This window comes from Capra hircus, chromosome 9, assembly GCF_001704415.2.
Source record: "Capra hircus breed San Clemente chromosome 9, ASM170441v1, whole genome shotgun sequence".
Lineage (NCBI taxonomy): Eukaryota > Metazoa > Chordata > Mammalia > Artiodactyla > Bovidae > Capra > Capra hircus.
In genome coordinates, this window is record NC_030816.1 from 37,618,959 (window position 1) to 37,636,089 (window position 17,131).

The window sequence follows — 17,131 nt, forward strand, 5'->3', positions numbered from 1 at the left end:
TATGTTGGCCAATTGGAGAACAGAATTCAAAGGAAACAACAAAAACCTACCAGAAAATTGTTTCAACGTTACAGGAAACAAGCAAACAAATATAATTACAGAAAGTAGGCACTTAAAGTTTCTCTAGGGCAATCAGGTTTCACATGGAAGATGGGATGTTTCTCTGATTAGAAAGTTTCTCAGAGAAATAAACTTGAAAGTCAGGGCCTAGGCAAAAAACTTGGAAAATGATCAGACAGCAAAATCAGACAACCACTGATAATATGTGGTAAATGTGCTTCTAGTTTTTATTTCAGAAAGTGGTTTTAAAAATCACACTAAGGGGACCTCCCCTGTGGTACAGTGGATAAGAATTCCCCTGCCAACACAGGGGACATGGGTTGGATCCTTGGTCCAAGAAGATTCCACATGCCTGTGGAACAACAAAGTCTGTGCACTGCAATTAGTGAACCTTCAGTGTGGCAACTTCTGAAGCCCATGCACCTAACGCCTGTGCTCCTCTCAAGAAGAGAAGCCACTGCAATGACAAGCTGTTCACCACAAGGAGGGCCCAGCACAGCCAAAAATAGTATTTTTTAAAATAAAATATGAAGTACTTTTTAAAATTCTCTTAAAAAAAAAAAAAAATCACACCAGGGAAGCTTCAGGGCAGTTCAGTGATTAGGATTCTGTGCTTTCCTGGCCCAGGGCTGGAGTTCAAGCCCTGGTGAGGGAACTAAGATCCCACAGGACACAACCAAAACAACATAAAAATCACACTAGACTGTTGTGTAGTCTTTTTGTGTGTGTGAAATTAGGGCAAGGGTCAAAGGAACCAAATTTTCCTTTTGCCTCCAGTAATATTATGTACTCATTTGATGGTGTTGGTAGTTGTGCTTAGTGAATGTTTCTCCCAGGATGAAGTTGTATTTTGTGGGTGGTTTTGATTTGAGGACCAAGCAGATCTTTACTTATTGAGGACTTTGTTCTAATACTGATTCAGGAACATCTGGATGTCAAGTATTTTCACAAGAAGGCTGAATTTCATGCAAACGCCATCTATTCACCTGTGTGACCTTTATCATTTTTTTTATCCTTCTAGGTGTGTTAACATTTTATTTTACTGTTAGTTGCTATTTCTTTTGCACAATTCCCAGTGAAACAATTTAGATACTTGGTGCATTCTGTTCAGTCATGCAAAAGTTTAACGTTACTCTCTAGAAAGACACTTTCTAACATTTAGTTGAGAAATACTGTATTTTATCTTCAGAACATTTTTGTTTTCTTTGTAGTTCCTAGTCTAGAAATGGATACTTTTGATACCTGAACATAATTCCTATTAAAAACATGGAATCAAAGTATTCCATTTGAAGAATCGCATTGCATAAGTCCTTTCGGGAGGCCATCTTGTGGTTGAAATAAAGGAGCTGCTGCTGTCTCTTCAGTCGTGTCCGACTCTGTGCGACCCCAGAGAAGGCAGCCCACCAGGCTCCCCCGTCCCTGGGATTCTCCAGGCAAGAACACTAGAGTGGGTTGCCATTTCCTTCTCCACTGCATGAAAGTGAAAAGTGAAAGTGAAGTCGCTCAGTCGTGTCCGACTCCTAGCGACCCCATGGACGGAGCCATGGGATTTTCCAGGCAAGAGTACTGGAGTGGGGTGTCATTGCCTTCTCCGAATAAAGGAGCAGCGGGACGGAAACTGGACTTCGCTGCCTCTTTTCCCTAAAGGTCGTGGGGAAGGAACGAAACATCGGGACTAGCCGAGTGAGGAAGAGCTTAGCAAGTGTCCCCCGGAAGGGGGCGCGATGTTTTCGAGGTTAGCAAAGACCCCCCCCCCGCTGGGGGGGGGGGTCATCTAAGGTCTCCGCTATCTCTCCATCCAGACCAGTCATTTCACCAACGTCCGGTCTCTCCCTGGAGGCGGAGCCCTTGGAGGCGCTCGGTGAGACCCAAGCTTGGAGTATTGTGGAAGTTCGGGCCGACCCTCGTGGCCCTGACTTACGGCTCAGGGTGCACCGAGCAACCCGCCAGTTGGTTCGTTTGACCCTGGGGCCCCTCCGTAGTCTGAAAAGTAGTGCCGCGAACTCAACCTTTATGGAATCCAACACACATCCCCTTAAAATAGGATCGCGCTGCTAAAGTAAAAATTTTGAGCGCGCTCTGTACAGAATACTTAAAGTCTTGGCTTTCTGTTCACTGTGAAGATAAAAATGGGTCAGGCATGGCGCTGGATACTTTAAACGGTAAAGTACAAGAACGTCCAGATATTTGCATTGTGTTCTTTACAAAGTCGAGGTGGGTTTGCCCATAACAAAAATGGCGTCTCAACATGTTAACCGGGTACAGTCATGTGCTCAAAGACCTGGATGGGGGACAGTATGGCTTCAGGTGACTAACGGATGTTATTATTATTCACTTCCGGGTGAGACTAATCGGGCGCCATCTTGTCTTGTTCGTGGAGAAGTAGAAGCATCGAAAGGGTTGGAGAGGTATTACAGGAACGGTGGCGACAGCGGTGTTCCGGAAACAGTGGGTAAGTGGTGCTAAACGATTAGGCGCGGGGACTTGCCAAGCCATTACAGCTTTCTTGGTTTCTGTGGCGAAGGTAGCATAACTTAAACACATAGCCTGCGTACGCTGCTTGGGGCGACCGCTGGAACCTCTTCTCCCTTAAAGCGGTGGCGTCCGCCTGACTTGATGAATCACGGCGATGCTCCCGGTGAAAAGGAAATGTTCTTATTGAAAGAGAGTGCTCACGAGCTCGCCTAACTACGAGAGTTCCTTCTCCGATGAGAAGGGAGTGATTGTTGGGCTCCTGACCGGCCGTTAAGCACTGCGCGTGCGCAGTGGGAACCCTCTTCTGGGGAGGGGGGTGCAGGGGAGCAGAGGAGGCGGGGGCTCGGCCCTGGACCTTCTGTGTCTAGTAGCTGAGACTACGCAGGCGCAGTCAAGGGCAACTGTGTTCTTTTAAGTACAGTTAGGTTCCTTATAGTTTGTATTATCCTTGTATTTTTAAAGTCATAGAGACTGTCTTAAACTTCGGGAAAGAAAGGTAGCATCCGACATTTCAGTTTCATTATCCTGTAGAGGATACTATTGTCGTCTGAACCTCTCGGGTCCTCGACAGATTCTGATTGTTGGTGGTTAATTCATAGAACAGCAAAATAAACTTGGAGTTTCTCGTTGGAGTGCAGCAAGGCAGAGGCAACAAAAACTGTTTTGTAAGGTGATGTGGGCTGTAGGTAAGGTAAATCTGTTATTTTAAGGTGTTCTTGAGACTGTTTAAAAATGTATTGTTAATAGGCTTTAATTTTTTTAGAACAGTTTTTGATTTACAGAAAAATTGAGCAGGTGGTACAGAGTTACCGTATAAACTACTTCCTCTCCCCCACCCCGCATACACAGTTTCTCCTATTAACTTTAGTATGGTACGTTTGTTATATTGAATGGACCAATATTAGTACATTATTGCATAAAGTCCCTAGTTTATTCACATTGCCTAAGTTTAAACCTAATATCCTTTTTCCAGCCCAAGATCCTATTTAGAATATCATATAAATTTAATGGCTATATGTCCTTAGTCTTCTTTGGTTGTGACAGGTTTTTAGGCCTGCTTTGTTTTCTATGGCTTTTACAGGCTGAAAATTCATACAGTGATGTCCTAACTTCAGTGCCTCAAAATATGACTATATTTGGAGATAGGATCTTTAAAGAAGTAAAATGAGGTCATTAGCATGGGCCCTACATGTTATAATGAAACTTCAGTAATGTTATAATAATAACTTCCCTCTGTGTACTGCTCTTTTGGAAAAAAAAAGAGAAACGCTTAGCAGCCTCCAGAACCATGAGGAAATAAATTTCTGTTGTTTGAGTTATCCAGTCTTTGGTACTCTGTTATGGCAGCCCTAGCAAAGTAACACAGTGATCTTGACAATTTCTAGGGGGTACTGGCCAGATATTTTGTAGGGTGACCTGCTATTGGAATTTGTTGTTTTTCTCACGATAAGATTGGTATTAGGGTTTTTGAGGAGGAAGATCACAGAGGTTCAGTGCCCTTTTCATCACGTTGTATCTAGGCTACATACTATGAACATGACTTACCATGTTGATATTGACCTTGCTCACCTGCTTGAGGTAGTGTTTGTCAAATTGCTCAGGAGTATACTCTCCCCTGTCCACTTTCCCCTTTCCATACTGTACTCTTTGGGAGTCCCTTTGCACAGTCCATACTTAAGGAGTAGAGAGTTAAGTTCTTCCTCCTTTATGATGGAGTATCTACATAAGTTATTTGGAATGCCTCTGCATAGAAGATTTGTCTCTTCTCTCCAGTTTATTTTAATCACTTATTTATGTCAGGATTCATAAATATTTATGTCATATTTGTGTTGTAATCCAGTACTACTTTATTTTATTGCCCAAATTATTCCACCTTTGGACACAGGTAGCTCTTTGAGTTGTCTACTCTGCACATTTGACATCCTCCCATGTTCCCCATCCCCCTTTTTGAGCATCATCTTACTTCCTGGCACTGCAAGATGCTCCAGGCTCATTTTGTATATTTCTTGCCCCAGTTCTAAGAATCAGCTATTGCTTTACCGATCCCTGATTACTTTCATTACTTGGAAAATGGTATTAGAACAAAGGTAAGTGTTTTTGTTGCTATTGGGGGTTGTTTCCTTTAGCTTTTCTACAGTTTTTTTCTTCCAAATTTATTTTTCAAATATCACTTGTTTTTGTTGTCTATAATCAAAGGATTCAGTTCTCCAGTATTTTTTGATTACCTCTCGAGTTGTAAGCTATGGACGTATTTCAGTATATACTAAAATGCATTTCACACCAAGTAGCAAAAAAAGTTACGACATTTCAAATGATTACACGGTTAACTTTGTTAGTTCCATTTTTAAGTAATCTGACTTGATCCAAATATATTCTTTTTGACTTTGAGGTCAGTTACCATGAGTGTAAGACTGAAATGGCAGGGGGTAAGAAGGTTGTTGCATTTTGTGGTTTGTGTTTGATGTGAGAAACTTCATTATACGCACCAAAGAATGGGTATATTTCTATATTTCTTTGATTTTCCAATTGGTGCATTAAGGGCTTTAAAACAAACACCACATTTTCATTCTCATTCATCTGTCATACAGTCTATAAGATGACTTTTGCAAATATTAATGATTGTCATTTAAATGAGTAATTTCAAGAACCTCATAGCAATGATTGTTCTAATATAGAGTCATCTAAGAAATAAATATGATAATTTATGGTCATTTCCAGTTGTATTAGTTTCATAGAGATACTGTACCGAATTGCCTCAGACTGACTTTAAAGCAACAGAAATTTGTTCTTTCACAGTTCTCCAGCCTACAAGTGTTTGACTGAAATTAAAGGTTTTGACAGGGTCATGCATTGTGTGCTTGAGAGTCCTCCCCACCATTCTCCTCCTTTTCCTTCTTCTCTTTCTCTCTGCTCTAGGGGAGGGTGTTTTCTTGCCTCTTCGAAGTTTCTGTTGGTTCCCAGCAGTCTTTGGCTTTCCTGGGCTATAGACAATTTACTCCAGTCTCTGCTGCTGTGGTCACATGGCATTTTCCCAATGTCTGTCTCTCTTTTTCATGGCTTAGGACCCACTTTAATCCAGTATGACCTCATTTTAATATATTTGCCAAGACCCTATTTCCAAATAAGGCCATGTTCACAGTTAATGGAAGTCGGGGTAGAACTTCAACATATATTCTCAGTTCAGTTCAGTCACTCAGTCATGTCCGATTCTTTGCGACCCCATGAATCGCAGCACACCAGGCCTCTCTGTCCATCACCAACTCCCAGAGTTTACCCAAACTCATGTCCATCGAGTCGGTGATGCCATCCAGCCATCTCATCCTCTGTCGTCCCCTTCTCCTCCTGCCCCCAATCCCTCCCAGCATCGTGGTCTTTTCCAATGAGTCAACTCTTTGCATGAGGTGGCCAAAGTATTGGAGTTTCAGCTTCAGCATCAGTCTTTCCAATGAACACCCAGGACTGTTCTCCTTTAGGATTGACTGGTTGGATCTCCTTGCAGTCCAAGGGACTCTCAAGAGTCTTCTCCAACACCACAGTTTCAAAGCATCAGTTCTTCAGCACTCAGCTTTCTTTTAGTCCAACTCTCACATCCATACATGACCACTGGAAAAACCATAGCCTTGACTAGACGGACCTTTGTTGGCAAAGTAATGTCTCTGCTTTTGAATATGCTATCTAGGTTGGTCATAACTTTCCTTCCAAGGAGTAACATATCTTTTAGCAGAACACAATTCAATCCATAACACTGGTCATATTTATAAACTAGATTTTTGTAGCTGTGTGTAATAATGTGCATGATCTGATGTAAACCATGGTTGTTGATCTTTCTGGTCTTCCCAAATCCCAGTTGTTTCCAAGGAAATAGCAGTTAATTTAATCCTGTGAAGGGAAAGTCTTGCAGCCCAGCTCATCAATGATCACATTTCTCTAAATTTGAGAAATTGAGCTTATGGTTCTTTAAAACTAAGCAAAGAATGAATAGATTGAAATTGATTTTTGATGTTACAAAGTCAGAGATGCAGTACTAAAATGTCATCCTCATCAGTGAATATTAATATATTTACTTGATAATAAATTTCAGTGACTGAGTAAAATATTTTACCACTAAATATGGGCAAAGCACTTTGGAGAATTCAAAATAATTATATTTCCTATGCCCTCAATATTCTTGAGTCAAGATAAAACACATAAAAATTTTGATGATCAGCTTCTTGGTTCTTTGTATCTTTAAAAATCTTTAGTAGATTTGTTTTTTAAAATGCACTGTCATAATTAAATAGTTCAAAGAATACAGAAAGAAAATAAAAAATTAAAATCAACTGATCTCTGTTTTCCCTCTCCAGAGCTTACCAGTTTTAAGAACTTTTTGGTAATTTAGTAATTTTCTATACTAAATTGCATTCTTAAAAAATAAAAAACTTTGAGTGGCATCATTATTGATCCTGCATCATAATTTTTTTCCATATACAATTCATAATACAATTTGTACATCAGTATATGTCAGCATATAAAAATCTACCTTATTCATTTTAAGGGCTAAAAATAGCAGTTCACTGTATGGTTCACTCTTAACTCACCTATTGCCTTTTGATTGTCACTAAAAGCAGATGTTCACTGTTACAGACATGCTACAGGTTTTTGAATTAGATGGTGAGTATGCTCATCCATGGTTCTAAGTCCCTGAAGTGGGATTGCTGGCTCAGAGGGATGAGCATTTAAAATTGTGATAAAATACTCTACTGTTAACTTGCCTTCCAAAAAGACTGAAACTTTGGTGTTCTGCCAACATGCTTGTTCAACATTCATTTTCTGTAGCCAAGTAAAGTTTCTCAAGTGCAGGTTTAACTGAAGCATTTTATTGTTGTCATTGTTCAGTCACTCAGTCATGTCCGACTCTTTGTGACCCCATGGACTGCAGCATGCTAGGCTTTCCTGTCTTTCACCATCTCCTGGAGCTTGCTCAAACTCATGTCCATTGAGTTGGTGATGCTTTCCCACCATCTCATCTTCTGTCATCCCCTTCTCCTGCCTTCAGTCTTTCCCAGTATCAAGATCTTTTCTAATGAGTCAGCTCTTCGCATCAGGTGGCCAAAGTATTGGAGCTTCAGCATCAGTCATTCCAGTGAATATTCAGGATTGATTTCCTTTAGGATTGACTGGTTGGATCTCCTTGCAGTCCAAGGGACTCTCAAGAGTCTTCCCCAACACCACAGTTCAGAAGCATCAATTCTTCAGCACTCAGCTTTCGTTATAGTCCAACTCTTAACGTCCATACGTGACTACTGAGAAAACCATAGCTTTGGCTATACAGACCTTTGCTGGCAAAGTAATCTCTCTGCTTTTAATATGCTGTCTAGGTTTGTCATGGCTTTCCTTCCAGGGAACAAGTGTCTTTCAATTTCATGGCTACAGTCACCATCTCCAGTGATTTTGGAACAAAAGAAAACAAAGTCTGTCACTGTTTCCATTTTCTCCCCATGTATTTTCCATGAAGTGATGGGACCAGAGGCCATGATCTTTGTTTTTTGAATGTTGAGTTTTAAGCCAGCTTTTTCTCTCTACTATTTCACTTTCATCAAGAGGCTTTTTAGTTCCTCTTCACTTTCTACCATAGGGTGGTGTCATCTACATATCTGAGGTTATTGACATTTCTCCCCACAACTTTGATTCCAGCTTGTGCTTCATCCAGCCTGGCATTTCGCATGATGTACTCTGCACATAAGTTAAATAAACAGGCTGACAAGATACAGCCTTGACATACTCCTTTCCCAATTTGGAACCAGTCTGTTGTTCCTTGTCTGATTCTAACTGTTGTTTCTTGACCTGTATACAGAATTCTCAGGAGGCAGGTAAGGTAGTCTGGTATTCCCATCTCTTTAAGAATTTTTCCACAGTTTGTTGTGATCCATACAATCAAAGGCTTTAGCGTAGTCAGTGAAGCAGAAGTAGTTGTTTTTATTCTGCTTTTGTCACAATTTCACATTGTTTCCATATTTTTCTCAGCCTAAGTGTATCAAACACTGTATTTGAATAATAGCTTTTATAAAAACTTTGGAGGGAACAAGCTTTGGAAAGTATAGTAAAAATAGAAATGGTTGGTTTTAACAAACAGAGAAATGGTGTAAGTAATACAAATCACTTTTGAAAATATGCACATAAAATCTCTATATAGAAAAAGTTGAAAAATTTTGCTTTGTTTTGTTTTAATAAAAGCTTCAGCTTATGATATTGTGAGAAATGGGAGCAAAAAGTTTTGTGTTTTTTTTTTTTTCCCCCAAAGATAAAATGAAATCTGGATAACTCTTAGATTGCTTTAAGGTAAGAAAATGGAATTGAGTTGAAATGGATTGGCTTGATCACCCCTCCCTGTCCCCAGTTGTAAACTTGAGTGCTGTCAAAAACATTGTGAGAAAGTCTAGGTGGTGATATTAACTGCTACTTATTGAAGCTTTTTGTGCCCAGTTTTTATATATTTCCCACTCAGTCTTCATAATAACCCTGTGGGATAGACATTATGTCTACCACTTTAGAGTTGAGAAAACCAAGGATTAGAGAATAGTTAATTTCCCCATATTCACATAGCTAGTGAGTGATATAGATAGGCATCATCAGCTTGTGTTCTGAAGTCTAGGTGACAAGTGATAATCAGAAAACTTAAGAAGCAGAATTGAAAAAATTGGCCTTGACAGCCATTAAACATGAGTAAGTAAAAGAAACTGTTTTTAGAGTGGTTTCCAGAAAAGTAAATGTGTGTCTTGGCAATGATGATTGTCAACATACATCACTGATATGTTACAGTGATTTTATTATGTGCACATCTATTTGCAACCCCAGCAGACACTATATAGAGCTTATTATAGTCCCTGCATTGTATGAGTTTACAACCTACCACAGAAAAATCTATGCATTAACTCTGATGTCCTGTTAGAGCTTTGTAAAACATAGCAAACTGTGCTTAAACACCAGCCTTTTGGTTCTCATGTATGTAAGTCAACAATTTTCTTATCATTAACAAGGTAAACAATAAAAGTAAACAGAGGGAAAGAAGAACCTATAGGCTTATTTATTCATTTGTTGTTTAGTGACTGCAGGGTCATAGGCTTTAGGACAGCAAGAAGGTGTCCAGTACCTTTGGAAGGTCTATCAGCTTTAAAAAGGTATTAATATAATGGGAAGAAGATGAAACTATTTAAAGGACAAATTGTTCTCACCTTGCTGATGTAATTTTTAAACTTAGAATTCCATGGAAGACTGAATTTATTACCTTATTTGTATCATTAATTTCATATCAGATAGACGAGATCTTTTAAAATGTTCCTTTTTTTTCTTGGCATATATGACAATTGGAGCTTTCATTCCAATCCCAAAGAATGACAATGCCAAAATGTTCAAACTGCCACACAGTTGCACTCATTTCACATGCTAGCAAGGTACTGCTCGTAATCCTTCAAGCTAGGCTTCAGCAATATGTGAACAGAACTTCCAGATGTACAAGCTGGATTTAGAAAAGGCAGAGGAAACAGATCAAATTGCCAACATCCATTGGATTGTAGAAAAAGCAAGAGAATTCAGGAAAATATCTACTTCTGCTTCATTGACTACTCTAAAGCCTTCGACTGTATGGATCACAACAAACTGAAAAATTCTTCAAGAGCTAGGAATACCAGACCACCTGACCTGTCTCCTGAAAAACCTGGATGCAGGTCAAGAAGCAACAGTTAGAACTGGACAAGGAACAACAGACTCGTTCCAAATTGGGAAAGGAGTACATCAAGGCTGTATCTAGTCATCCTGCTTATTTAACTTGTGTACAAAATGCATCATGCAGAATGCTGGGCTGGGTGAAGCACAAGCTGGAATCAGGATTGCCAGAAGAAATATCAACAACCTCAGATACGCAGATGATACCACCCTTATGGCAGAAAGTGAAGAGGAACTAAAAAGCCTCTTGATGAAAGTGAAACAGGATAGAGAAAAAGCTGGCTTAAAACTCAACATTCAGAAAACAAAGATCATGGCCTCCAGTCCCATCACTTCATGGAAAATAGATGGGAAAAAATTTGAAACAGTGACAGATTTTGTTTTCTTGGGCTCCAGAATCACTGCAGACAATGACTGTAGCCAAGCAATTGAAAGACGCTTGCTCCTTGGAAGGAAAGCTATGGCAAACCTAGACAGTGTGTTAAAAAGCACTTTGCGGACAAAGGGCCATATAGTCAAAGCTATGGTTTTTCCAGTAGTCATGTATGGATGTGAGAGTTGGGCCATAAAGAAGGCTGAATGCCAAAGAATTGATGCTTTCAAGTTGTGGCGCTGGAGAAGACTCTTAACTTGGACAGCAAGGAGATCAAACCAGTCAATCCTAAAGGAAATCAACCCTGAATAGTCATTGGAAGGACTGAGGCTGAAGCTCCAATCCTTTGGCCACCTGATGGAAAGAGCCGACTGGTTGGAAAAGACTCTGATGCTGGGAAAGATTAAGGGCAAGGAGGAGAAGGGGGCGACAGAGAATGAGATAATTGGATGGCATCACTGACTCGGTGAATGTGAGTTTGAGCAAAGTGTGGAAAATAGTTTGACGGACAGGGAAGCCTGGCCTGCTGCAGCCCATGGGATGGAAAAGAGTCAGACACGACTTAGTGACTGAACAACAATGAATGATAGTTCCTAAATTGCTGGACGTGTTTTATATTGTTAGTGAGTTGTTCAAGTAAATAAAAAAGAAATTTTTGAAAGAAAAATGTTTTAAAAGCTTTGCTTTCTCATTTTTGATGTACTGGTTTCCTTAAATTTACAATGGTAAATATTTTCTTATAAAATTAATGGAAGAACAAGTTTCAGATTAATTTGGAGATGATCACACTTTTGTGTTGCATCTCTAGAATTTATTTTTATTAATTCTCATAACTCTTTATTATTTAAGTGCAAACATTCACTTTTTTTTTTTTTCCAGGGCATAAGTAATATTGCTGCTATGCTTCCAAGCTGTAGGTCTGAATCATCCTAAATTTTGAACAGAAGGTGAACCTCTGAGGTTAGTCAAAATAGCAGTTGGTGTTTCTTCTGGCTGTTCCTCTATTTATTTGTTTCCTTTTAGCTAAAGTTATTTAACGTTTTCAAGAGTGCTAATGAGTCATTAGCTTTTAAAGAACTTTTAAAGGTATAGTTGGAAAAGAGGAAATTGGAAAAAAGATCAGAAAAAGAAGCTTGGAATTGATACCCAGTCCAGTTATTGGCCTTAAGTGTGGTACTATTTAGTGCCTGTTTTGCCTTATTCTAATAATACCATTATAATAGAACATATAATACAATTAGAAGACAAGTAAGTGCACTTGACTTATGAGTAAATAAGGTATAACAAAGGAGTGCATCTTCCCTAATTCACAGTGTTCAACTGAGAGGTCAGGATCTGCCGCGGATAGAAGTATTTAATGTTGTGAGAATGCAGCAAAGACTAGTTGCAAATGCTACAAGCCTGGATTGTAATAGCCCATTGTTGTATTTAAGTTGGAGAAGGCAATGGCACCCCACTCCAGTACTCTTGCCTGGAAAATCCCATGGACAGAGGAGCCTGGTAGGCTGCAGTCCATGAGGTAGCCAAGAGTCGGACACGACTAAGCGACTTCACTTTCACTTTTCACTTTCATGCATTGGAGAAGGAAATGGCAACCCACTCCGGTGTTCTTGCCTAGAGAATCCCAGGGACGGTGGAGCCTGGTGGGCTGCCGTCCATGGGGTCACACAGAGTTGGACACGACTGAAGTGACTTAGCAGCTATTACTTCCATAATATCTGGCTGTCATACTTTTTGTGATTGTGCAATACTAAGAAATAGTTTTGTTCTTAGAATAGAGGAAAGGGTCTGAAAGGATGCATTTAGTAAATATTTATTTAATGCCTGCTATATGTTAAGGCCTGGGGTACAAAAATGAAGAAACATCTGCCTACGATGCGTGTCATTGATTCTTGAACAGGGTTGTATATCTGAGTTGGAAAAAGTATAAAAATGACTTGTAGGCATTTAAAACTTTTTACTGTGAAAGTTTTCAAGCTAGTTTACAGTTTTGTCCCCATACTCATCACCTAGATTTAATAGTTATTAACATATGTCTTTCCCCCCTACTTTTCCATCTTAATTATATATTAAGAAACCTGGTCTTGGGGGGTTCCAGGTGACCTAGTGGTTAGGATTCTAGGTTTCATTGGTTCAGTCCCTGGTCAGGGAACTGAGATCCCACAAGCTGCATGATGTGGCAAAAAAAAACCTTGTCTTGTGGGCTGTCTCACCTTGTAGATTTGTCTGATTGTTTCTTTTGATACTGTTTAGCCAATACTCTTGTCCCCTTGTAATTCCTTCACACTGGAAAGTGAAAGTCGCTCAGTCGTGTCCAACTCTTTGCAACCCCATGGACTATACAGTCCATGGAATCTCTAGGCCAGAATATTGGAGTGGGTATCCTTTGCCTTCTTCAGGGGATCTTCCCAACCCAGGAATCGAACCCAGGTCTTCCACATTCCAGGGCTGGGAAGATCCTCTGGAGAAGGGAAAGGCTACCCACTCCAATATTTTAGGCTTCCCTTGTAGCTCATCTGGTAAAGAATCCGCCTGCAATGTGGGAGACCTAGGTTTGATTCCTGGGTTGGAAAGATCCCCTGGAGAAGGGAAAGGCTACACACTCCAGTATTCTGGCCTGGAGTATTCCATGGACTGCATAGACCATGGGGTCACAGAGTCAGACACGACTGAGTGACTTTCACTTTCGCTCAGTTGGATTCAGGTAAACATTTTTGGTGAAAATAGTAATTATGGGGACATAATATTGTGTCTCATTGAATTTTTGATTTCCCATCAACTTTTCTTCTAAGACTGTGTGAATCAGCTGTTTTTATTAGGTTTGACAGTATGACTGCTTTCTAAATCTATTCTACCTTCTGCGCTCATGGTTTTCTTTCATTAACTGGAACTATTTGATAACCCTCTTCAGTAAGTCTTGGATTATGGGAGGCTAAATAGATAAACCTTTTTTTCTTATAATCTTCAAAATAATTACATTCCACAGGTTTATATGAGATTTTAAATTAAATTAGAATTAGAAAAAAATTAGAAAAATTAGATTTTTCCCCCTTTGAGCTAAATTGATTAGAGCTATGCTTTCCTCCAAACTCTTGATACCAGCATTAACATGAAATTTTCTATTCTTGCCAACCAAAAAATTCCAGTTGCTTCTGGCAACCTTTTGAGCAGAATTTTAGAGCTCTGATGACATAAATGTAAAATCATATAATAATTTCTGATGTGTGAGCTTTTTTAACATTAAATAACACTCATTCTCTCTTTGTTAAACTATTTTTTGAAGACAGAAAGATATATTTTTAAAGTCAGGATGTGGGATCAAGGAGGACAACCTTGGCAGCAGTGGCCTTTGAACCAACAACAATGGATGCAGTCATTCCAGCACCAGCAGGATCCAAGTAAGGAAACAAATTGAATTTTGGGGACTAGAGTAGGGAGTTATATAGAAATGGGTGGAAGATAGGCACAAGGATTAAGGGAGGTAGAATTGAAATTGGTTTATTGGGTCATTTTATGGTTGGATTTTAATTTTTTCTCTTGAATCATCTTACCTAGCATACATATCAAGGAATGGATTTCCCTTTGGAATATTTTCTCAAAGGGTAGAAAGTTTTGTATAGATTTCATATTTCTAAAACTGATTTAGTTCTTGTTTTCTGAAGAAAGTCTTTCTTAAATGTGTTGCTTAAGTTAATCATATTTCTGCTGTTAATTCTGAGTCTTAAGATTGTATGTAGATCATAATCAACTGATGGTATACTATATAGTTTTAAAACCTCTCTTTAATATGAAGTATCTCAAACTTATATAGATGCAGAAAAGGGTATAGGGATCCCCCATTTATTACTGAGTTCTAACAGTGGTTAATTCACAGCCAATTTTGCTTAATTGGTATGACCTCTTCTACTGCCCTGTGTTTACTGAGTTAATGCTTTCCTATTTCTTTTTTTTTAATAGCTACAGAGCATTCTGTTATAGGACTGTACTGTAATAAATCTACTTTTAGATGATTGATTGTGACTTGACTTTTTGAAGACATTCCCCTAATTTTGTATACATACCATTATTACTTATCCAGTTATTTTCTTAGGAAAAAAAGCTAAGAAATAGGTTTAATAGATCACAGTTGTACATTTAAAGTTTTAGATATACATTACCAAGTTTAACTGCACCTTTGTCAAAATGTATGAGAATATATTTATTTAATCTTAGCTAAACTGAGATGTAAAAGCCTGTGTCTTAGTCTACATTGTTTACTTTATTAATACTGTTAGATCTTAAAATGTTAGCTATGGTTTTTTTTTATGATTTTTAAACCTTTTATTATGAAATAATTATAAGTTTATAGGAAGTTGCAAAGGGATTACAGGGAATCTCATGTAATCTTTATCTTGTTTCCTTGAGTGGTTACATTTTACATGTTTATGTTATAACACGAAAACCAGGAAATGGACATGGGTAGTACCACATGTATGTACAGTTCCAGTCACTTTAATCACATGAGTAAAAGCTATAGATTTTTGATGGGGATAGAGGAAACAATGAATTTTAAATAAAAATGAGTAAGAAGTTGTTGAGATATATTTTGACTAGAGAAAGGAGTTAAAGATGCTAAACAAAGGTGACTGAGAAGGAACAGAAATAGCTAGCTATACTCACCTGAGGTGTGTAGGATCCAGTGTAGACCTGAATGGGACCTGTCTGAGAAAGAGTGAGTTTAATCATTTGTTCTTATAGTGATTTTTAAAAAGAGTTTAAAAATCCAGTGAACTAAGGTACAGGGAATACATTTTCTTAGGAGTAATACTAGAAATTGGTCATTTTGTAAAGTCCTTTTCTGAGTGTCTTAAGTCATTTTGTAACCTGCATATGCATTATTTTTAAGCATTTTTTCCACTGTAACATTCTATAATATTTAAAATCTCTAGTAAAGATTAACTCAAATGCTTCTTTTACATAGAGGCACGTTCTTTTAGCTCCTACATTCTGAATGTCAAATTCTGCTGTGTTAAATTTTGTTAGGCCAGATTGACTGGGCTGCATTGGCTCAAGCTTGGATTGCCCAAAGAGAAGCTTCAGGACAGCAAAGCATGGTAGAACAACCACCAGGAATGATGCCAAATGGACAGGATATGTCTGCAATGGAGTCTGGTCCAAATAATCATGGGAATTTCCAAGGGGATTCAAACTTTAACAGAATGTGGCAACCAGGTTTGTTGTTTATGTTTTCCAAATTTTAGGACTCAATTTTAAAATAAAATGAGGATTAAAAGTAAATTGTTTAATCTGCTTAGTTTTATGACTTCTTGAATACTTCTTGAAGACTAGGTAGTTTCAGTTAGATTTGACCTTGAAATTTTATGGTTAAAATTATTCTATACTCATTCTCCTAGCATTGTGGCACTCAGTTTGATTCTTTTCTTGGTTCTTCATTCCTAGGCTGACAGGGGCTGGGAACACTGGAAACCTCACTTGGCATCTAGGGAAGAGAGCATTCTATGTCTCTCTGTTGCAACCTCTGGCTTTTCAGCAGCAGCACTGGCAGAGCAAAACATGTCTAGTCTCTAATTAAAGAAAAATTGTGTCATTTTCTGACAGATTAGTCTGTCAAATATACTCTGCCCCTACCATCTGCTCATTTTTCTCTTCCCTTTTTTCAGATAGTAAAGATCTTCCATAAGTTTTTATCTGTATATTTTTGTTTGTTTGTTTGCTTTTTTTACTTTATAGTGTGATTTAGGTTCCTTGATGCTAGTTCAGTTTTCTGACTTGTGTTATTTTTAACAATCACTTCAATTTACAGATGAAGCTTACATTTGAGTATGTTAACAGTGAAGTCATAGCTCCATTTTCTTATTAATATTTATTGTTTCTCAGTGTGAGAATGGAAAACTCAAGAAGTAATCCTCTGATATCACTTTTAAAATAATAATGAATATTCTAATCTTTAATATTGAGAGAGAGTTCATTTCTAGTTTTCTTGAGTCTGTGCCAAATTTTCCCACATTTGAAAATGTTTTGGTTCCTAAGTTCATCGATGATTCATCTTGGCATTCTCATTCCCCAACTTTACTGTGCTGGCTTTGTGTCCCAGGCAAGTGATTTAAACCTCCGTGTGCCTCAGTTTCCCCTCCTGAAATTGGCGAAAATAGTACCTGATTTCTTCCTACCTCACAGGGATGTTGTGAGGATAAATGTGTTCATGGAAGAAAGAAATTATATAAAAATCTGAAGGTATTATTTTTATGGTATTGTTACTGAACACAAATAGAAAAATTGAACAAAAATTTGCTTTAAATTTTGTTATGTTCATTAAAAGTAATTTTGGGTATTTGGTTTCCATTTGTTTAGAGTATAAATTAGAGTAGTAGTTAGCGCATTTGAATTATTTATTAGATTCATTGCTTATTTTTAAGATATACAAAAGGAATTTGACCAAGAAGTCATAGATTTTTTAATCTGTTTCTTTACTGAAAAGTCTAGCTTTCTTGAGATCTTAAAAATTTGTGTTGATTTTGTTAT

General features: G+C 38.3%; 1 protein-coding gene across 4 annotated transcripts in view; it reads left to right on the forward strand.

Annotated features, from left to right (window-relative positions):
• The window catches only part of PNISR (PNN interacting serine and arginine rich protein), a 28,503-nt gene continuing 13,760 nt past the window's right edge, over window positions 2,389-17,131 (forward strand). Inside the window, exons 1-5 of one of the 4 annotated variants that reach the window (XM_018053133.1) lie at window positions 2,397-2,512; window positions 11,489-11,569; window positions 13,893-14,007; window positions 15,632-15,820; window positions 16,049-16,940. In XM_018053133.1, coding sequence (XP_017908622.1) covers window positions 13,920-14,007; window positions 15,632-15,820; window positions 16,049-16,053 — 282 coding nt within the window. In that variant the 5' untranslated portion in view covers window positions 2,397-2,512; window positions 11,489-11,569; window positions 13,893-13,919 and the 3' untranslated portion in view covers window positions 16,054-16,940. Of the gene's footprint in view, window positions 2,513-11,488; window positions 11,570-13,892; window positions 14,008-15,631; window positions 15,821-16,048; window positions 16,941-17,131 lie in introns of those variants that run through there. The other 3 variants (XM_005684651.3, XR_001918536.1, XM_005684652.3) reach the window with 3 other exon arrangements.